At 40.6% G+C, this 19,874-nt stretch overlaps 1 protein-coding gene across 1 annotated transcript in view; it reads left to right on the plus strand.

Moving 5' to 3' along the window:
• MAP4 (microtubule associated protein 4) overlaps window positions 1-19,874 on the plus strand; it is a 199,284-nt gene that overhangs the window by 137,014 nt on the left and 42,396 nt on the right. Inside the window, 5 exon segments of the mRNA XM_064274613.1 lie at window positions 6,590-6,703; window positions 8,319-8,456; window positions 9,244-10,455; window positions 11,122-11,244; window positions 13,316-16,657. Coding sequence (XP_064130683.1) covers window positions 6,590-6,703; window positions 8,319-8,456; window positions 9,244-10,455; window positions 11,122-11,244; window positions 13,316-16,657 — 4,929 coding nt within the window.

Genomic DNA, 19,874 nt, shown 5'->3' on the forward strand with positions numbered 1-19,874 from the left:
ATACTGGAATTTTCAGCAATTGATAACCAAGTAGAGATCCTGGTAGGCATATAAGGAGCAGGAAGACTCAAGTACATCGTCATAAGAAAGAGGCAAAGTTCCTTATGAAACATAACCCTACCATATGACCCAGCTATTCCACTCCTAGGTATTTCCTAAGAGAAATATAAACATATATCTACACAAAGATTTGTTCTTGAGTGGAATAACAAAAAACTGGAACAAAACAAATGTTCATCAACTGGTGACTGGATAAGGGAAGAGTGGTATAACCCTACAGTGGAATACTATTAAGTAAAAAACAGGAGTGAACTACTGATAAATGCAACGATATGGATAAATCTCAAAATCATGTTGAGTGAAAGCAGCCAGACACAAAAAAGTACATACTCTTAGGTTTCCATTACTATAAAATCCAAACTATGCAATATGTAGAGACAAAAAGAATATACTTGTAGTTGCCTGGGGCTGGAGGCAGTAGGAGGAATGAATTGAATGAGTGACTTGTTAGAGATGATGGAAATTTTCTGTATTCTTGCTTGTGGTTGTGGTTTCATGTATGTATGCAACTGTCAGAATTCATCAAATGGTACGCTTAAAATAGATGCAGTTTATTGCATGTTAATTAATGCTACTGTAAGTTGATAAGGGGGAAAAAGAGCCAAGGTGCGCTTCACTTGTAGCCAGCTCTTTGTAGGGTGTAGTTTTTTGTGAAAGGGGTCTGAGAAATGCCTCAAAGCAGTAGCATCACTACATCCATGTCAGAGTTAGCCAGGTTGAGAGCAGAAGTTGTTTCCACTTACACAGTCACATGTTGCTCAACATTTACTATATGCTCTTTAAAACAGGACGTTATGTGATTTGGATGTTGCTCGAATTCCATATTGTATACAGTCCCTGGATTGCATACTTCTGACTAAAGTATAACCCATAGTTACCAACCAACCCCCATAAAGCTTTTTATATTAAAACCTTATGGGATGCTGCTTGTGGTTGACTTCATCGCCACTGGGCGTCCTTGGTTTAATTGATTTACACCTGATCACTCCAGGAAGGATTTAAGAGGGAGTGGGGCTCTAGCATCTTCCACCTCCCGGATGCCAAGAGCTCTGGAGCGTACATGTTAAGGCACAGCCCGTTGTCTCCTGGGGAGGGATTTGGCAGGTGTGGACTATAGGATATGACCTCCAAGGCCTGGTTTGGGGCTGGTTGGAGGCTATGGAGCAACAGCTGCCTTCCCAAGCCAGGTGAGGCAACTGTGTCCGCACAGACTGAGCTGGGGCTCAGGGATTTGCCTCTCATAGACAGAGGTTAGGGGCTGTGCCATTAGTGTGCTCCCCCAGGAGGTCACGAACCCCTACCAGTGTCCTGGTGGGCCTAGAAGGGATTGACCAGAGCTAATCATGCAGTGACTGGGACTGGAGCAGCAGCCGTCCTCCACTTGCACTGTCTGCTTGCTCAGCTTGGGGGTTGGGCCAGAGCAGAGCCCCTCTGGGAATTGGGGCCCAAGGGGGTAAGTCCAGACAGGTAGGGAGGGTGGCCAGGCTGAGGAGAGAAGCTGGGGGTGTAATGTCATTCAAGACTGCTAAGCCCAGAGTCCTGGCCCGGAGATTCTAAGGCTCAGTTGAGCCACCCGCTTGGCCCCTCTGGGCCCCATCCTGGTGCAGAGGGGTGTGGGCCATCAGAAAACACCTGCTTATGTCCCTGCTGTTCCAGCCTCTGCCCTGCCCTATTCTACCCTCCCTGTCTGAATGTCAGTGGGCTCCACTTCCAAAGAGTGGTGGCCAGAGCCAGGCCTCTGTGAGTCGCCACTGGGGGGAGTGAGCGGCCAGCTTACTTCTCCTGGGAGGCAGAATCTTCTTTGCCTTTAGGGATGAACTTCAGGCAGCTGCTAAATATTCAGAAGTGGGATTGCCCTAGCTTGAGGAAGCAGAGCTAGAGGAAGCAAGAAGGAGGGAGCAGAGCTGCCCAGCCCTGCCCAGTCTGCAGCCCCCTGCTGCCCACCTGCCTGTATCCCACCCATAGTCCAGTGCTGCAGTAGTCTGGGTTTGGAGTCTTTAAAACCATTAGGGGGAAGTAATAAACAAAAGGAGAGCTGCTTTTCCTTTAAAAAAAAAAAAACCTTATGGGACCAGGGAAGTATACCTGGTCCCACATTGCCCCAGTGGGACTTATGCAGCACATGACTATATATGACTTTTTTTTTATTGCTGTCTGAATTTATGAAATGCTTATATAGTTGGTTCTGCATGACCTAGCATATGATGCTATATACCATTTTCCAGTTATTGCCTTTTCTAGATATATTGGAAACCCTGGTGGTTTAGTGGTTAGGAACTACGGCCGCTAACCAAAAAGGTCAGCAGTTTGAATCCACCAGGCACTCCTTGGGAATTCTCTGGGGCAGTTCTACTCTGTCCTGTAGGGTCGCTGTGAGTCAGAATCAACTCAACGGCAACAGGTTTTTTGATTAGATATATGGTAATTGATTAAAAAACAGCTTTATCGACATATAACTCACATATCCATTACCAAACCAAATGTGAGATTGAGTCGATTCCAACTCAAAGCAATGCTATGGGACAGAGTAGAACTGTCCCATAGGGTTTCCAGGGAGCAGCTGGTGGATTCAGACTGCTGACCTTTTGGTCAGAAGCCATAGCTCTTAACCACGGAGCCACCTGGGCTCCATAATTCACATACCATACATAATTCATCTATTTTAACTGTAGAATTCAGTGGGTGTTTAGTATATTCACAGAATTGTCCAGTCATCACCATGGTCAATTTTAGAACATTTTTATCTCCTCAAAAAGAAACCTGTACCCATTAGTTATCACTCCCCCATTTCCCCCAGCCTTAAACAACCACCAATCTACCTTATATCTCTATAGTGCTCCTAGTCTGAGCATTTCATATAAATGGAACTTGTGGTCTTTCTTGACTGGCTTTTTTCATTTAGTGCAGTATTTTTCAAAGTTCATCAAGTTGTGGGATGTGTTAGTACTTCATTCATTTTTATAGGTGAATAATAGCCCATTGTATAGATACACCACATTTTGCTTACCCGTTTGTCGGTTGATGGACATTTGGTTATTTTCATTTTTGTCTGTTGTGAGTAATGCTACTCTAAACATTTGTGTACAGGTTTTTGAGTGGACACAGGTTTTCATTTCTCTTGGGTATATATATCTTGGAGTGGAATTGCTGGGTCATATGCTAAGTCTATGTTTAATCATTTGAAGAACTGCAAAATTGTTTTCCAGAGTGGATGCACCATTCTGCATTCCCACCAGCAGTGTATATAAGGGTTTCAGCGTCTCCACATCCTTCCTAACACTTGTTAGCATATGACTGACTCTTTGATTCTAGCCTTCCTAGTGGGTGCGAACTAGTATCTCTGTGCTTTTGATCTAGCTGATGCCTAATGATGGTAAGCATCTTTTCATGTGCATATGGGGCATTTGTATATTATCTTGGAAAAAAAATCTTTTCAGATTTTTTGCCAATTTTTAATTGTGTTATTCGTTTTATTATTAAGTTGTAGAAGTTCTTTATATATTCTAGATATTATCAGATACGTGATTTGCAAATATTATCTCCCATTCTGTGCATCATCTTTTCCTTTTCTCGATAGTGTCCTTTGGAGCACCAAAAGTTTTTAATTTTTATGAGGTCCAGTTTATCTGTTTTTTCTTTTGTTGCTTGTGCTTTTGGTGTCATATCTAACAATCCATTAACAAATCTGAGTTCATGAGGATTTATCTCTGTTTTCTTCTAAAAGCTTTATGGTTTTAGCTCTCACATTTAGGTCTTTGATCCATTTTGAGTTGATTTTTTTATATGGTGTGAGGCATAGGGGTCCACATTCATTCTTTTGCATGTGGGTATCTAGTTGTCCCAGCCCCATTTATTGAAAGACTATTCTTTCTCCATTGAATGGTCTTGGCACCCTTATTGGAAACTGATTGACCTTAGACACATGGTTTTATTTCTTGACTTTAATTTCTGTTCCCTTGATCTAAATATTTAGCCTTATACCATATCACACTGTCTTGATTACTGTTGCTTTGTGGTAAGTTTTGAAATTGAGAAATGTGAATTCTACTTTGTTTTTCTTTTTCAAGATATTTTGGCTATTCTGATTCCCTTGAATTTCAATATGGATTTTAGAATCAGTTTCTCAGTTTCAACAAAGAAGTCAGCTGGTATTGCGTAGGGATTGCATTGAACTTGTAGAAGAATTTGGGGAGTATTGTCACCTTGACAATATTAAGTCTACTGATCCATGAACATGAGATGTTTTTGCATTTATCTAGATTTCTTTCAACAACGTTTTTTATATTTCAAGGTATATTTTACCCTTATTTAAATTTATTCCTTAAACATTTGGTTTTTTATGCTATTGTAAATGCAGTTTTTTTAATTTTATTTTTTGATTATTCCTTGCAAGTGTAAAATAGAATTGATGTTTGTATATCAATCTTATATCCTGCGATCTTGTTGAACTTGTTTATTAGTTCTAATAGTTTTCTAGTGGATTCTTCACATTTTCTATAAGGTCATGTCATCTGATAGTAGAGATAGTTTTATTTTTTCCTTCCTAATTTGAATGCCTTTTATTCCTTTTCTTGCCTATTTATCCTGGCTAAAACCTCCAGAACAATGTTGAATAAAAGATGCAGAATCGGGCATCCTTGTTTTCTTCCTGACCTTAGGGGGAAAGCATCCAGTCTTACACCATTAAGTATGATGTTAGCTGTGTGTTTTTTGTAGATGCCCATTATCAGGTTGAGGACGTTCCCTTCTGTTCCCAACTTGTTGAATGTCTTTATCATGAAAGACTATATGAGGAGTAGGTTTGAGAAACATGTTACACTTGGGTTTTTTTTTTTTTTTTAATACGTTAAGATTTGGCAATTTGATAGAAATCAGGGGATCGATCTAGAGGGCTAGAGATATAAAGTTGGGTTTTACCAACCCATAGATGAAATTTTAAGCTGTGAGATTGAATGAGATCGCCAAGGGAGGGAATCTAGCTAGAGAAGAGGTTTGCCCCCTTACCCCTAACCACCCAGTTCTTCAGTTCTCAGCTTAAGTATTTGTCAAGGAATGATCTTCCTTAACGTGGACTAAGATACACCCTTCTGTTAGATGTTCCCGAACTTGACCTTGGACATCTGAGTTTTTAGAGCTCATGCGATGAGCCACATGGTAGGCACCCAGTAAAAAAATCAATGAATAAATGACAAGGCTTTGTAGAAATCACGCAGTTTTAAATGTGACTTAGTTAGCAGTCTCACATCCTGGCGTGCAAACCATACAGCACTTATTCTTTTGGATACTTTAAGTATCCTGTTTTCCTCCAGGAGAAGTATAAGAGACAGAGCAAGCAACCAGCTATCCCAAACCATGTAGAACTAGGGAGAATTAACGTTTATATTCTCTCGTATATTCCAGCTCCCCGATGTTCTGAAGAAGAGTTATTTGAGCCTCCTCCATCCCCAACAGTTTCCCAGTTTTGCCTTCTGCTTATTTATACTCCTCAATGTGGCAGCCTCCCCTAACCCTGAAAACTCTTAATACTCAAAAGAGGGTGGTATAGCTTTCTTGGAGCTTTTGTGGCTCAGTGGTTAAGAGCTCGGCTGCTAACCAAAAGGTCAGCGGTTCGAATCTACCAGCCGCTCCTTGGAAGCTCTCTGAAGCAGTTCTACTCTGTCCTATAGGTTCACTATAAGTCAGTAACGGCTCCGCAACAACAGGTTTGGTTTTAGTTTCCTCAGTGCCACAGGAATGAATTTTCTCTCAAGGCCTGGGTTTTTTTTAATACACCCACGCCTGACAGTTGAAGTACCTTAAGGAAGTGGGTCTTAAACCAGCAGCATAGCATCACTGAGGAACTAGTTAGAAATGTAGATTCTCAGGGCCCAGCAATCTGGATTTTAACAAACTTTGAGGGTAATTCAAAATATGCTAAATTTTGAGAATGCCTCTTTAGAGAATTCTCCCTTGGCTTCAGGAGCCTAGCTTTTTTTCGTGTAAAACAGACAAAACAGAGGGTTTATCTGATGTTTTGAATGCATTTACTCCTTCCAGCTCCCCGAGTTTAGAGTTTGTTCCTCCATTTAGGGTGCCAACTGTTCGCCTTGTCTCAGTCAGGGAGCTTTTAAAAGGCAGTTTTCTTCATGATGCCCACATGAGGTGAAAAATTCCTTTTTTTTTCCCCTCTTCTGACTCTAGCTGTTACTTTTTTTTTTTTAATTAAATAACCATAACGAATGCCTACTATGTAAATATATATTGAAAGTTTAGTTATAGCTGTTCATTCACCTCTTAGTATGTCATAGAGTTGAATACTAGTTGTCCTTTTAGGTTTATGTATTTGCTGGCTGTCTGATTTAAATAACCAAATATTAGTGAACAAAGGACTATATATTATTAACTCATAACAAATGAATTAGTGAATATTTATTGATTCCCTGCCACGTGCACTCACATATTATCGATATTCATCATGGAATAATAAGAAATGTTAATCTTCTTAGTCGTATTTACTGATAATGAGTTTTGGATTATTTCTTTATTCCAGATTCCTTTAAGATGCACCAAGATGATGACCAGGCAGATTTTCTCTTTATCCCCAGTGGGACAAACAATGCCTCAACAGTTACAGGGCAAAGTGATCCTTTGAATGACATTTATGGTATGGTTTCTCCAACTGAATTTATTCCTTAACTCCAGATGATCAATATGGCCCCTCACCTACCGTCTTTGAAGTTAACCACTTAGGCAAAATCATGTGCAGGGGTTCTGGCTGTGACAGACTTTCTCTAGTCAAAGAAGAGAATTTACAGTTGGGCAGCTCAGGGGTTACTCACTTCTTCCTCAAAGGACTTCTTGTTGTTCCTACTTATAGCAACCCTATGTACCACAGAACAAAACACTGCCCCATTCTATGCTATCCTCACAGTCATTGCTATGTTTGAGCCCATTGTAGCAGCCACTATATCAGTCTATCTTGTTGAGGGTCTTCCTCTTTTTCACGGGCCCTACACTTTACCAAACATGATGTCCTTCTCTTGATAACATGTCGAAACTATATGAGATGAAGTCTCGCCATCCTCACTTCTAAAGAACGTTCTGGCTGTACTTCTTCTAAGACAGATTTGTTTGTTCTTCTGGCAGTCTGTGATATATTCAATATTCTTTGCCAATACCGTAATTCAAAGGCATCAATTCTTCTTCAGTCCTCCTTATTCATTCTAAGTCAAGAGTCCTATAATCTAGGGCCATATTGTATCTTCACATTTTACTATCTCATGGCCTTGGACAAAGTATTAACTTCCCAAAACTTTGGTTTCTTTATCTATAAAGTGAGGCCAGCACTAGTTTCTACCTGAAAGATTGTGGCAATGATTAAATAAAATTATGCAAAAGCACTTAGCGTAGTGTCTAACACAGTGTATACATTAAACAGATCTTAGTTATCAATACTAGTTTCCTCACTCCAGGCTTTATGTTAACTTTTATCATTGAAAGTGGTCAGGGTATCCATCATCAAGTCCCACGTCAAACATGTTTATAATTTATATTATCTAATTTATATAATTAATTATAATATAATTATTAGATCCTGACTAATGATGTTGCTTTTATGCTTTTCTTTGGACTGAAGATCTCTTGGGAAAGGATGTTAAATAGGTGGACTATTGCTGTCCGCCTAGTCTCCTGATATGTGGTTTTAGCTTGACTCCTTTCAGCTCACTAAGAAGAATCTTATGCTTTTAAATCCCCTATTCCCCCTGGCCTAGGACATCATAAAGATAATACCTTTATACTTGTCAAGTTCTTAATAATATATGAAGGATTTTCATAAAATTGTCTTCTAATGTTGAAAAGTTAAGTATTAATGTCATTTTACAGAAGAAGAAATTAAGGCCCACAGTTTCTTGCTATACAGTATATTATGTAGGTTGTGATATTGGAGCTAGAGGTCAATCTTTGGTATTTTAAATCTTTGTAATGCACTATAGGAAAAAAAAAAAATTTTTTTCCCCCTAGGCAGCCATTAAATGTTGCCGATAAATGTTGATTAATGGCGCTACAGGGTTATAGCGATATTATATTTCCCCATAACAATTAGCCAAAACCTGAAGAATTTCAGCAGTTTTATTTTTTAAAACTTTCTTGGATTGTTTTTCCTTGGTTCTTAAGCCTGTGTTTTCGTGGATTTATATACTGATTCTTAGTATCACGTGCCCTTTTTCCTCAGTGTTGACCAGGTTTCAAAAATGTCTTTGTTTATGTTTCAATATTAGGCATGCCTCACTATGATGCATTTGCTTCAGCAACTGGTGATGTACATCAGGGGTGGTCTGTGGAAGCCCCCAACTCTCCACACTCGGCATCTCTCGTTTCCCCAGAGTCTATTAAACAACCTCTGCAGCCCACGGAAGGTAAATGGTTAGAATCCTCCTTTATCTTTTAACGATTGCAATATCAATGATCTGTGTAAATCACCAGACGTATTGTCTTTAGCTTAGCAGCTTACACCACATAAAGATAAAAATTTTAGAATTATCACAAATATTTTTAAGGTTATGACTGATACCAGGTCCCTAGATGGCGCAAACAGTTTGCGCTCTACTGTGAACCTAAAGGGTGGCAGTTGGAACACACCCAGTGGTGCTGCAGAAAAAGGCCTGGTGAACTGCTTTTATTAAGAGTACAGCCAAGAAACCCCTATGGAGAAGTTCTACTCTGTAACACATGGGGTAGCCATGAGTTGGAATTGACTCAACAGCAACTAACAACAACCTTACTGATATCATAGCTGGAAAAATTATAGTTAAATTAACACCACTTGGGGTCAGTGGGCAAAATAAATCCCTTCTTAATTCAATGCAGAGTTAAAACTTTGTGTTATTTATTTATTTTTTTAATAAGGATTACTGACCAGCTGCCTCACAAGGTTCCCTTTCTAATACTAATCATGTACTTATTTTTTTTTTTAAACCCATATTTTCCTTCTCCTTTGCTTTTCTTCCCTGCAGTATCCTATTTTTTTGAGTATTGGGATATCAAACAGTTGGCAGAAATTCATTAATTGGACAGCTTCTTAGTTATGTTTAGGGTGTTATGGTTACAAAAGCAAGATACTCCTGTGCTTAAGAAAGTAAGCTTTGAATGCAGAGTTTGCAGTAGATAGTGATGGGTCCTAAATTTCTAACTTATTTTCCTTAGAGCCAGCCAAGGAGGTAGAAATGGCATCAGCAAGAGAGAGGATACCCACAGAAGTACTGGAAATACTGCCATCTAGAGAAACAGAGATGGCATTCGCTGAAGACATGGAACCATCCACCAGATCAGATGTGGCACTGGCCAAGGACACAGAACCTTTCATTGAATCAGATTTGGCTCTAGTCAAGGACATGGTACTACCCAAAGAAACAGAGGTGGTCCTAGCCAAGGATATTGTCTTGCCCACAGAAGCAAATGCATCTTTGGACAAGGACACCGTACTATCCACAGAAACAGAGGTAACCCTGGGCAAGGATTTGACACTGTTAAAAGAAACAGAGGTGGCACCACCTATTAAAATGGATTTGGCCTCAGCTGAGGGAATGGTATCACTCTCAGAAATAGAGGTGTCAGTGGCTAAGGACAATGTAACATCCACAGAAATATCCCTGGCCAAGGAGTTGTCCCTGTCTCCAGGGACAGAGGTGGCTCTTGCCAGGGATGTGGCACTGCCCCCAGAAACCAAGGTAGTCCTAACCAAGGATGAGACTTCACCCGCAGAAGCAGAGGTGACCTTGGTCAAGGATATGGCTCTGCCGCCAAAAGCAGAGGAGGCCCCAGTCAAGGTTGTGACTCCATCCCCAGAAACAGAGGTAGCTCTCGACAAAGGTGTGGCTGTATTCCCAGAAACAGAGATGACCTTGGCCAAGGGTATGGCTCTGCCTCCAGAAACAGAGGTGGCCCTAGTCAAGGATGTGGCCCCATCCCCAGAAACAGAGGTGACGTCAGTCAAGGATGTGGCTCCATCCCCAGAAACAGAGGTGACCCCAGTCAAGGATGTGGCTCCATCCTCAGAAACAGAGGTGCCTCCAGTCAAGGATGTGGCTCCATCCTCAGAAACAGAGGTGGCCCCAGTCAAGGATGTTGCTCTGCTCCCAGAAGAGGTAGCTGTGGTCAAGGATGTGCCTCTGCCTCCAAAAACAGAGGTAGCCCTGCCTACGGATGTGGCTCTGCCCTCTGGAACAGATGTGACCCAGGCCAGCAACTTGACTCCAACCAAGGATGTTGCACCACCCTCAAAAGCAGAGGTGACACCAGCTCCAGTTCAGGACATGGAAATTGCATGGACACAGGAAGGAATAAGTGAGGATTCCCAGTTAGAATCTCTCCAGAATGAGGGGCAGTCAGTTGCACCTGCTTCCAGGATTTCACCAGGTAAGGGTTTATGCTTGCTCTCCATGTTTCTATCTACAGGTAGTCTCCAAAAGAATAATGGATAGTCATCGTTCCAGGTAAATAAAGGCAGTCACACACTGTACCTTGGAAGTCTATTCACATTCCCATTCTCTTAGACAACTTTTTCTCACCTTTGTCTCCAGCCTCTAAAACTTTGTCCATCTTTTTCTCTGCTGATCTTATTTCTCTTACAGATAATTGAAGCAATAGAAGAAAACATCCACAAACTCTCACTACCTCATCTACCCAATTACTTGTATCTGTACCCACAAACTCTGCCTTCTCTTCTGTTACTATAAGTGAATTGTCCCTGCTCCTAATTAAGGGTGTTTTATACACGTGCCCATCTCCTCTTGCCTACTCAAATATATTGCCTTAACTGTTCCCTTTCTGGCCTCTTACCAGTTTTTCCTTGTCATTGAATCATTCCCACCAACATACAAGCATCTGTTGTTTTTCCCATCTTTAAAGCAAAGCAAAAAGCCCTCCCTAGTCTACTTCCCAGCTACCACCCCATTTCTCTGCTGCCTATTACAGCAGAATTCTTCAAACACTATTACTGTCTCCAGTTTCTGGCAGGCAGAGAAGTAGTTTCAGAAATAGTTTGTTTCTGAAACTTGTGTGGTTTTTTACTGTTACTTTTAGAACCTGTCACACCCTTGGGCCAAAAGTACCGTGTGCCAACAGATGAGGATTCTGCGTTAGAGAAACTAGAGCAAAAGAAACAAATCAATAGTCAGCCTAATGAACTTTCTTCAGAGACCTCAGGTAAGTTAGGAAAACAAAATGGACTTAAAAACAACTTAAACTGGGAGCAGTGGGTGGTGGCAGTAGACATTGTCTCTGATTATGTGGTGGTAATCGGCAGTAGTGTTATGAAGTCCCTTAGATAAGTCCACTTATTGCATATTTAAAAATTACCACTAGATCAACTTAGGACACCTATATTTTTATCCAGCTTAGCTGTTTTCTATTCTGTCCTGTGTGGTATTGGTTCACTCACTTACAAGATGAATTAATTGGTCAAAATGTTCTCTGAATTCTTGCTAGTTATAGCGTATTCCATGGCCCGACAACACCTGCATATTCCTGGGAACTTGTTAGAAATGCCTCAGACTTTCTGAATCATAAACTGCATCTTAACAAGATCCCCAGATAATTCTTACATATATTAAAGCTTGAGAAGCATTGTGCTAAGGTGCTTTCTGACCTAAAGTTCTGTTATTCTATGAACTTTAAGATTACATTTTTTTAATGGTAAGCCAGAAGCATGTGCATATGATTGTCAACATTATGATTCTTTATTTACTTTTCTGTGTCTGATTAGAATGTCAACTCCTTGAGGGCAGGGGCCATGACTTACTTCACTTAGAATTCCTAGTGCATCACACATTATCTACCATCTAATAAAAAAAAAAAAAGGAGCTAAATAAACGTTTTGTTTTGTTTTGTTTTTAGTGTTGTTTTAACCAAATAGTGACCCTCAATATATTAATATAAATTTATTGAGTGTTTATTGTGTGCACAATGCACCACACTAAGGCACATAGATATTTAAGCCCTGGTCCTTGCCCTTGGGTTGTTATAGTCTGTGTGAAAAGAGAAGCATGAAGCATGAACTCTGAAATCAAAGATTTCCATAATAGTTGAATAAAATAGTATAGGAGATGGCACCAGGTTGCTGCTGATTGATTGCCAAATAACTGTTATAAATGCTGTGGGTTGCTGTGGCCTAGCAGGTGTTTGAGAGAAACAATGATTGACCTGAGATAGAGGCAAGAACTTTGGAGGGGTAAGGACAACAACAAAAGGTACTATTTAAATATTTTAAGGTTCTTTGAAATCAGTTCCCTGGGTCAGAGTTGACAGGAACTGTCATGGGGTTGCACTTAGTGAGACACTTTCTGGGATCTTGGATCCACACTGCATGGACTTGCCTGGCGGGAGGAGGTGGGACCAGGTGGCTTCCTAAAATCTTTTCCAGGGGAGTTCATCCTAACTGTTGTAATTCGTTAGCTAGCCTGTGTGACCTTAAGTATATTTCTTTTTCTTTTTTGGAACGTGCATCTAGCCTAGGAACAGAACTTGAAATGTAAAGCATTTGTCTTTCAAAGTAGGATGCTCTCGATCTGGGATGATGAGAATTTTTTATTGGCCAGAATACTAATTCAGAGTGTGTGTGTCTGTCTGTCTGTCTGTCTGTGTCTGTGTGTGTTTTGTGTGTGTGCGTAGTAGAATAAGTCTGGTCTTCTGGTCTGCTTCCCAGAATTGATCTTGTTAGTTGACAAGTATCTAAAATAATGTTGGTGACAGACTCTCAGAATTGTAAATCCTGTCCAAAATCATGTATATTTTATTCAGTCAGTTAATAAATGTCATCAAAAAGAGACAAGGCATGTTGCTTTATTTTAAACGCTGAGGTCTACTGGAATGTAAAGACTTGGAAGATAGCCTCTAGAGGCTTACCATGTTGTTACAGAATTGAGACTATGTACCTATCAAAAATGATGACAAATATAAAAGTTGAGTTTTTAGGCAGTAAGTACTTACATATACAGATGAGAAGACGTCAGTTTGAATTTCGTTCCTTAAGTTGTAAACATATTTGAGAAAAAGCTTTATCTGAGGTGATGATCTATATAATTTAGTAATCCCAGTTAAGTGTGAGAAATGTTTAGTTGAGGGAGGGAAACTTTTTTTAAACAAATTAGTATGTGGAGTGGTAAAAATGGGCTATTTAAATGAGTCACTAAATTTGATTTTTTTTTTTTTTTTTTTTTAAAGCAACAATAACGAGGAGTTTTTTGTTTGGAATTTTAGCCAACTTCATGTATTGCAGGTACCCCTACCACACAAGCCAAACAAGTTTGCAGAACCAGTGACCGCAAGTCAGTCCGGCCCAAGCCTGCCAGGGTCCCTCCTGAGCTGCTGGGAGGCCGTCCTCCACAGAAGACTCTTGATCCCAGGCTGGGCCCCTGCTCTTTGTCTGAGTTGGGTTGGGTCTCTGGTTCGTCTCCCTGTGGCGAGCCTGGGAACCAGAGAAAAACTATTCATGTTGACTTCTTTGAACCACAGAGGGACGTTGGCAGGGAGACCTGGAATGTAGAAAGCACACCAATGATGATGAAGAAAAAAAAGAAGAAACCAAAGCAAAAGAGATATTCTCAACCTCGGGCAGGGGGTCTTTGGGATGAGGACAATGCAGATGAGCCTAAAAGACATTCTTTTGCAACTGTCCCACAAAAATCAGGTGTTCTTCCCAGCCAGTCTGCTACCGTAGGCACAGAATATGGACCTGTATCCAGAGAAAATTTGGAAAAGGAATGTGTAGTTGACTCCAGAGCAGTCAAGCTGGTAGCTGAGAACTTTGTCTCAGAGAGTCTCAAAGTTCCTTTGTATTCTTCAGAAGAACCCTTGAAAACTGAAGTAAATTCTCAGCCCAGGCTGAGAGCGGAATCAGAAGTCAAAGGTAACAAGTCAGTACCACTGAGCCAAGACAAGAAATCGCTGCAGCAAAGTGAATACAGACTACAGCCTATACCCCAGCTGAAGATTCCTGTACCTAAAAGCCAGGAAATAGACTCTCTCAATCTGAAAGGACCCCTTTCAGAAATTTCTGCACACCATGTAGAAGATCCTTTGGAGATCAGACCCAAAGAGGGTTGCTTTCCTGTTTTGAACCAAGAGGGTAAGGGTAGTGTTTCAAGACCCACTACAGCAAAAGACCTGCCTAATTTAATACCTACTTTAACAGCAAGTAATCCATTAGGAAGTATTCTCAAAGAAGGGGATGATGAAAGTAAAGTGCCTGAACTGCAGAATATCACACAGAAAGAGTTTTCTGAGGGAGCTGACGAGGTTAAAGAACGAAAAAAGGAGGCTTTTTCCAAGCAAAAGCAAGAGATCAGTGTCTTTGTTTCTGAGCAGCTGCAGGGCAAGGTGTTAGGTCAGGTCCTTGAGCTGGGGAGTGAACCATTTAAGGGAATGGTAGGTGATGGCAAGAACAGAAAGGGAAGGGGAAGTTCTGGGAAGATGAGAGCAAATTCTGGGAAAGTGAGAGCAAGACCTGAACTGTCAGTTCCTCTAGACAGCCAGAAGGACAACATGGCTGATCTTGTGCTAAGTGAGCCAGCCCTAAAAGCAGAAGGAATGACTACTGCGGCTAAGAATGAGGAGCTAGGGCTAGATTCTTCAGAGCAACCAGGGACCATGACTGATCTCACTGAGGCAGTGGTGATGGGAGAGCCTAAGGAGAATATTAACCCTATGGTGTCATTGATTCCTTTGGGAAATCAGTCAGGCGTGACTCAAATTTCTGGTTATAGCACAGAAAGAGGAGCCGTAGCCATAGATAAGAGTGTCAGTAACCAGAGCAAGGAAGGAAAGTGTCCTTGGATGGATTCTGAGGCAGCTCCCTGGATTTCTGAAAAGCCTAAAAAGAGAGGCAATGACGGCAAAAACAAAAAGTTTAAAAATAGTTATTCCACACAGCCTGCTAGAATGGAGAACAAGGCAGAAATCTTCAGTCCACCTTTTGTAGGTAGTTATGAGGCTGCTGGTAGCAGTCCCCGTAAAAATGAGGAGTTAGGACTTGGTTTCCCCAAAATACATGATCCTTTGTTCTCAGATATATCCAGTACACCCACAGTGGAATTAGTTGACAGAAAGGGTAGAAATGCTGAGGGTAGTTCTTTTGAGCTTGGGGCTTTGTCGGAGAACAAAACAAGCACAGTCAAGGATTGTGCTGTTACTCAGCCAGCAGCCACAGTGACAGATGTGGGCTGCCAAGACCAAATCCAGGGGGTAGAATTTGTTCCTTTAGTACTGCCTGAGGAGAGTAAGACAGATGCAGCTCCGGGACACACTGCAGTGGCTGACAAACCAAATAAAAAGAGTGATGATGGAAAAAGTCAAAAGGTTAAAAATAATTTCCCCAAGAAGCACATTCTGGAGAATAAGATAGATGTAACAAAAATACATGTTCCCATGGAAACCACAGGGGACCACAGAATTGAAGGACTAGGCTATGTGGATGAAAATAGAAATATTACATTTACCTGCCCCAGAACACCACCAGAGTTGATGAGTAAGTCAGCCCCTCTGGAGGCTATGGAATCAGCAACCTGTGAAAAACTGCCCATTTCTCCTCCTCAAGTAGTAAAAGAAGGTGATTCCTTTCCAGATACTTTGGCAGAAAGTGAGCAAGCGGCAGCCTCAGCCCAGATTTCCAAATTATTAGTAGTAGACAACTGCAGCAAAGATGGAGTCTCAGGTCAAGAAGGACCCAAGGCTCCCACTGCTGTTATGCCTTGTACAAACATAGGAGTTGCTCTGATTTTCCCAGCAGCCATAGAAACAGTTGACAGCCATGGAGATAACTATTGTAAGAGTAAAGGTGAGCTTGCTCATCCTATGAAAAATGAAGAAGAAATAAATGGAGGGCATGTAGTAGGAAAACCTGAGTCAGTGCACAGTGATGCATCTGAGGATTTAACAGAGAAAACCACAGTGCCAGCAAAAGGGCACTTCCTTCCTAGAGCACCAGAAGACCACAGCCTACCAGGAGAAGTCAGAGTCCTAGAAGCATATGCAGATAGGGGTAATTTTCCAGCATACCCAGTGAAAAAAGAAAAAGAGACCGAGGAAGGGTCTGTTCCAGCTCAGATTCCTGATTTACTGGGAGACAAAACACAAAAGCCCAGTTTCTGTGAGGACCAAAATAATGAATGTAGAGATTCCAGGGACTCAGATAGTTTGAATAAGGGGGTGGATATAACTCTTCTGCCTGCAAAAAGTAAAAAGGATAAATTGAAAGAAATGAGTCTGGCTTGTGATATCACAGAGTTGGAATATGCTTCCTCGGCAACACCAGACCTCCAGTCAGATTTCTTACATGGCAAAGTTGAAGATACTCCTTCTGGAATGGTAGATGAGTTGGTAGTGACTGCTCCCAAGGGTCTTGAACTTCCAAAACCCAAAGATAAGATCTTGGAGGCACCTCTGAAAAGAGCAGAAATATCTGAACCTGTGGCATTGGGAGAAGGGAAGAAGGAAAATAAAAGCAGGATGACAGAACCAATGAAAGGCTACATGAGACCTACAAAGTCCCGGGGACTTACTCCACTTCTTCCGAAGTCTACAATCCAGGAACGTGAGCGATCCAAGCAACAGAAGTCCATTGGTACGAACCAGCCATTGCTGGGGAAATGCGTGTGCTTGTGGCTTTTGAGTCAGCATCAAAAAGGCTGAAAGCTTGTGCCTTGGTTCCATTCATACTCTAATCATCCTTGTTAATCATTGGTTTGTTGGCATGGAAATCTGTAACTACTAATTATGTGTTCTCCGTAACCAAGGCATGCCTCGTGTCCAGCTTGAGGAGGCTGGTGACTTGGTTGCATGCCTTTATTACCCAGCACTGAACCTTGAGTTTCGAGAGAAGTTAAATTTCCAACAATAAATTGTTTAGCAGAAGACCTGTCACAGTCCAACTATTCTTTATTTAAAAAAATTTTTGTGCCTCCTAGGTGCAAAGTTTACAGTCAGATTTTGATCATTTGGGTATAAGGATTCACAAGAGGAAAGAAAACATTTCACATCCAGCCATGTTCATGGGATTTTTTTTTTTTTGGGGTCAGTGTATATGTAGACTGTGCTGGTGGGAATAAATGACCAAATTGCTTTTGGAGTAAATGAAAATGGTCCGCCCCCTTATGAGGAAATGGTAGCCTCAGATCAGCATTGGTAGGCACAGACTTTGTGTTTCTCTCAGTGGTGAAGCCGCATCCTTTGACTAAAAACCAAACCCAGTGCCGTCGAGTCGATTCTGACTCATAGCAACCCTATAGGACAGAGTAGAACGGCCCCATAGAGTTTCCAAGGAGCACCTGGCGGATTCAAACTGCCGACCCTTGGGTTAGCAGCCATAGCACTTAACCACTACGCCACCAGGGTTTCCATCCTTTGACCAGTGGGTTGCTTATAGCCATTGGCCCACAGTTGCTTGTGGGTTAGAGCTTCGGGTATAGCCTGTTGTCCATGAAACATAGTAAAACTTGCCAGTATCAGAGTTGTCATAATTTTACCCTTTTTGGCTCTAAGCAATCAAGTAATTGGGATGAGATTAAGAAGATTGCTTTAAGATTTTGAAACGTTAGCCTTTTTTCCCCCTGAAAAGCATACATTTAATCAGGGCTTCCCTGAGTCTAGCCTTCAAAGAATCTGCTTCCTGGCCTTTGAGGTTTTTCACAGCCTACAAACGATGCTGTTTCTTAATCACTGTTTCCCAGCTTGCATGATGCAGCTACTAACTCTAGAAATAATAAAAACACCACTTGGTAGCCAGTCAGGATTTTGGTGAGAGTTCATCTTGGGATTGTCCTGCATGGTGTGGACTTGTTCCTTTTGGGTAAAGCTTGCACTGCGCATGAACTTGTATCCAGTAACGAATACTTGCAGTGTGAGTGGAGAATACTAAAAGTTGTTATTTGCAGAAGACATTCTCATCTTTTCTGTTTTCACCTTCTATCAGCTACGCTACCAAGGCAAAAAATGAAGTAGTATGTAAAGGACTTTCCAACATCTGTTAAAAATCTCTATCCAGTTGTTCAGTTTTAGTTTCTAGACCAGTTGTTTAGTTTCATCTGTGATTCAAAGGCAATGTGTAAATTTTGTGAAAACCTAGCCATCTTTTTTTGATCAGTATTTCTGAAGAAATACATAAAGAAGATGTGTTCTTACTCATGAGGAAGCAAGGCAGGTGCTGAAGAGCTTTTGGGGGCCTTTCTTGGCCAGGCTCGGAGACTACATTTTAGGAGTGACCCTGCAAAGTAGCTGAGGGGAGGGTGATAGATTTTGAAGAAAATTTACTGCTTCTTCTCTACATTCTACCATAGCACCTTTTTTCTAAGGACAGTCTATACCTGTTTTTTTAATAGTTAATTTTTTTTTACGTTTATTTTTAAATAGGTAATACACATACATGGGACAAAGGGGTATACAGTAAAATGTAAGTCATTCTCCCTCCGTTAACCCCCTCCGAGTTTCTCTGTCCAGGGGCAACTAATGCAACTGGTATTTTATATATCTTCTAGGCAGTTTATGCATAAACAAGCAATGACATGTATTTCCTGATTTTTTTTTTTTTTTAAACAAAACAGATAGGTGTACTGCTCTGTGCCTTGCTTTTTAAACTCAACCATATACCTTAGAGATCTTTCCAAATCAATACAAAGGGCCTCCTTCTCAGGTAACAGCTATATAGTATTTCATTGTGTGGATATACCCTAATGTATTTTACCACTTCTTTATTGATGAACATTTAGGTGTTTTCCAGTTCTTTTCTTTTACAAACAAGGTGCATTGGCTGTTCTTGTATGTACAGAATATCATACTTGTGTAATAAAAAAGTGCCCTGGGGTGGAATCTCTAGTTGAAGAATATATACATTTGTAATTTTAATAGGTGTTGCCAAATTGCTCCCCGTAGAGCTACAAAACTGTACCAAATTTACACTCCCACTAACTACATAGATGGATATATTCCTGTGTTTTCTCCACTAGTGTGATCTCTTTTTTTTGTCATTATTATATGTGTTCATCTAATAGGTGAGAAATTCTCAGCATAGATTTTTGTTTTATTTCTTTAATGACTTCTTTGTGTGTTATCAAGTTTATGAAAGCCACCCCACTGAGTTTATTGAAATTTTTAATTTTTCACATTTTAAATCTTTGATCAGTCTGGAAGTTGCTGTCTTGTATGTTTTGTTTATAAGATGTGAGGTAAGGTTACTTGGTCATCCCACTATCATTTTTTGAATCATCCATCTTCCACTGAAGTCCTTTTCATAGAAAAAAAATCCTATTTGTATTTGGCATGTTTGTGAACTTTCTTTTCTGATCTAGTGGTCTTTCCATTCAGGCTTCAGTAACACAATGTGGCATAATAATACATTTTAATATCTAATCCCCCCTGAAAAAACAAACCCATTGTTGTCGAGTCAATTCCAACTCATAGCAACCCTATAGGACAGAGTAAAATTGTCTCATGGGGTTTCCAAGGAGTGGCTGGTGGATTTGAACTGCTGACCTTTTGGTTAGTAGCAGAATGCTTAATCACTGCGCCATCAGGGCTCCTTAGTATCTAATAGGGCTAATGGTAATATTTGATAATATATTTTAATATCTAGTAGCCCCATTGCTTTTCCTTTTTAGAGTTTTTCTGGCTACTCTTGCTTGTTTGTTGTCACCTGTAAACTTGAGATTGGCTTATATAGTTAAAAAAGAAAAATCCAGTCAATGCTTTTCTTGTGATCACATTAAATTTATAGATTATCCTAGGAAGAATTAATGGCCTGTATGTTGAATTTTTCTATCCAACAACATAATATGTCCTAGTTCCTC

This window comes from Loxodonta africana, chromosome 22, assembly GCF_030014295.1.
Source record: "Loxodonta africana isolate mLoxAfr1 chromosome 22, mLoxAfr1.hap2, whole genome shotgun sequence".
Taxonomy (NCBI): Eukaryota; Metazoa; Chordata; class Mammalia; order Proboscidea; family Elephantidae; genus Loxodonta; species Loxodonta africana.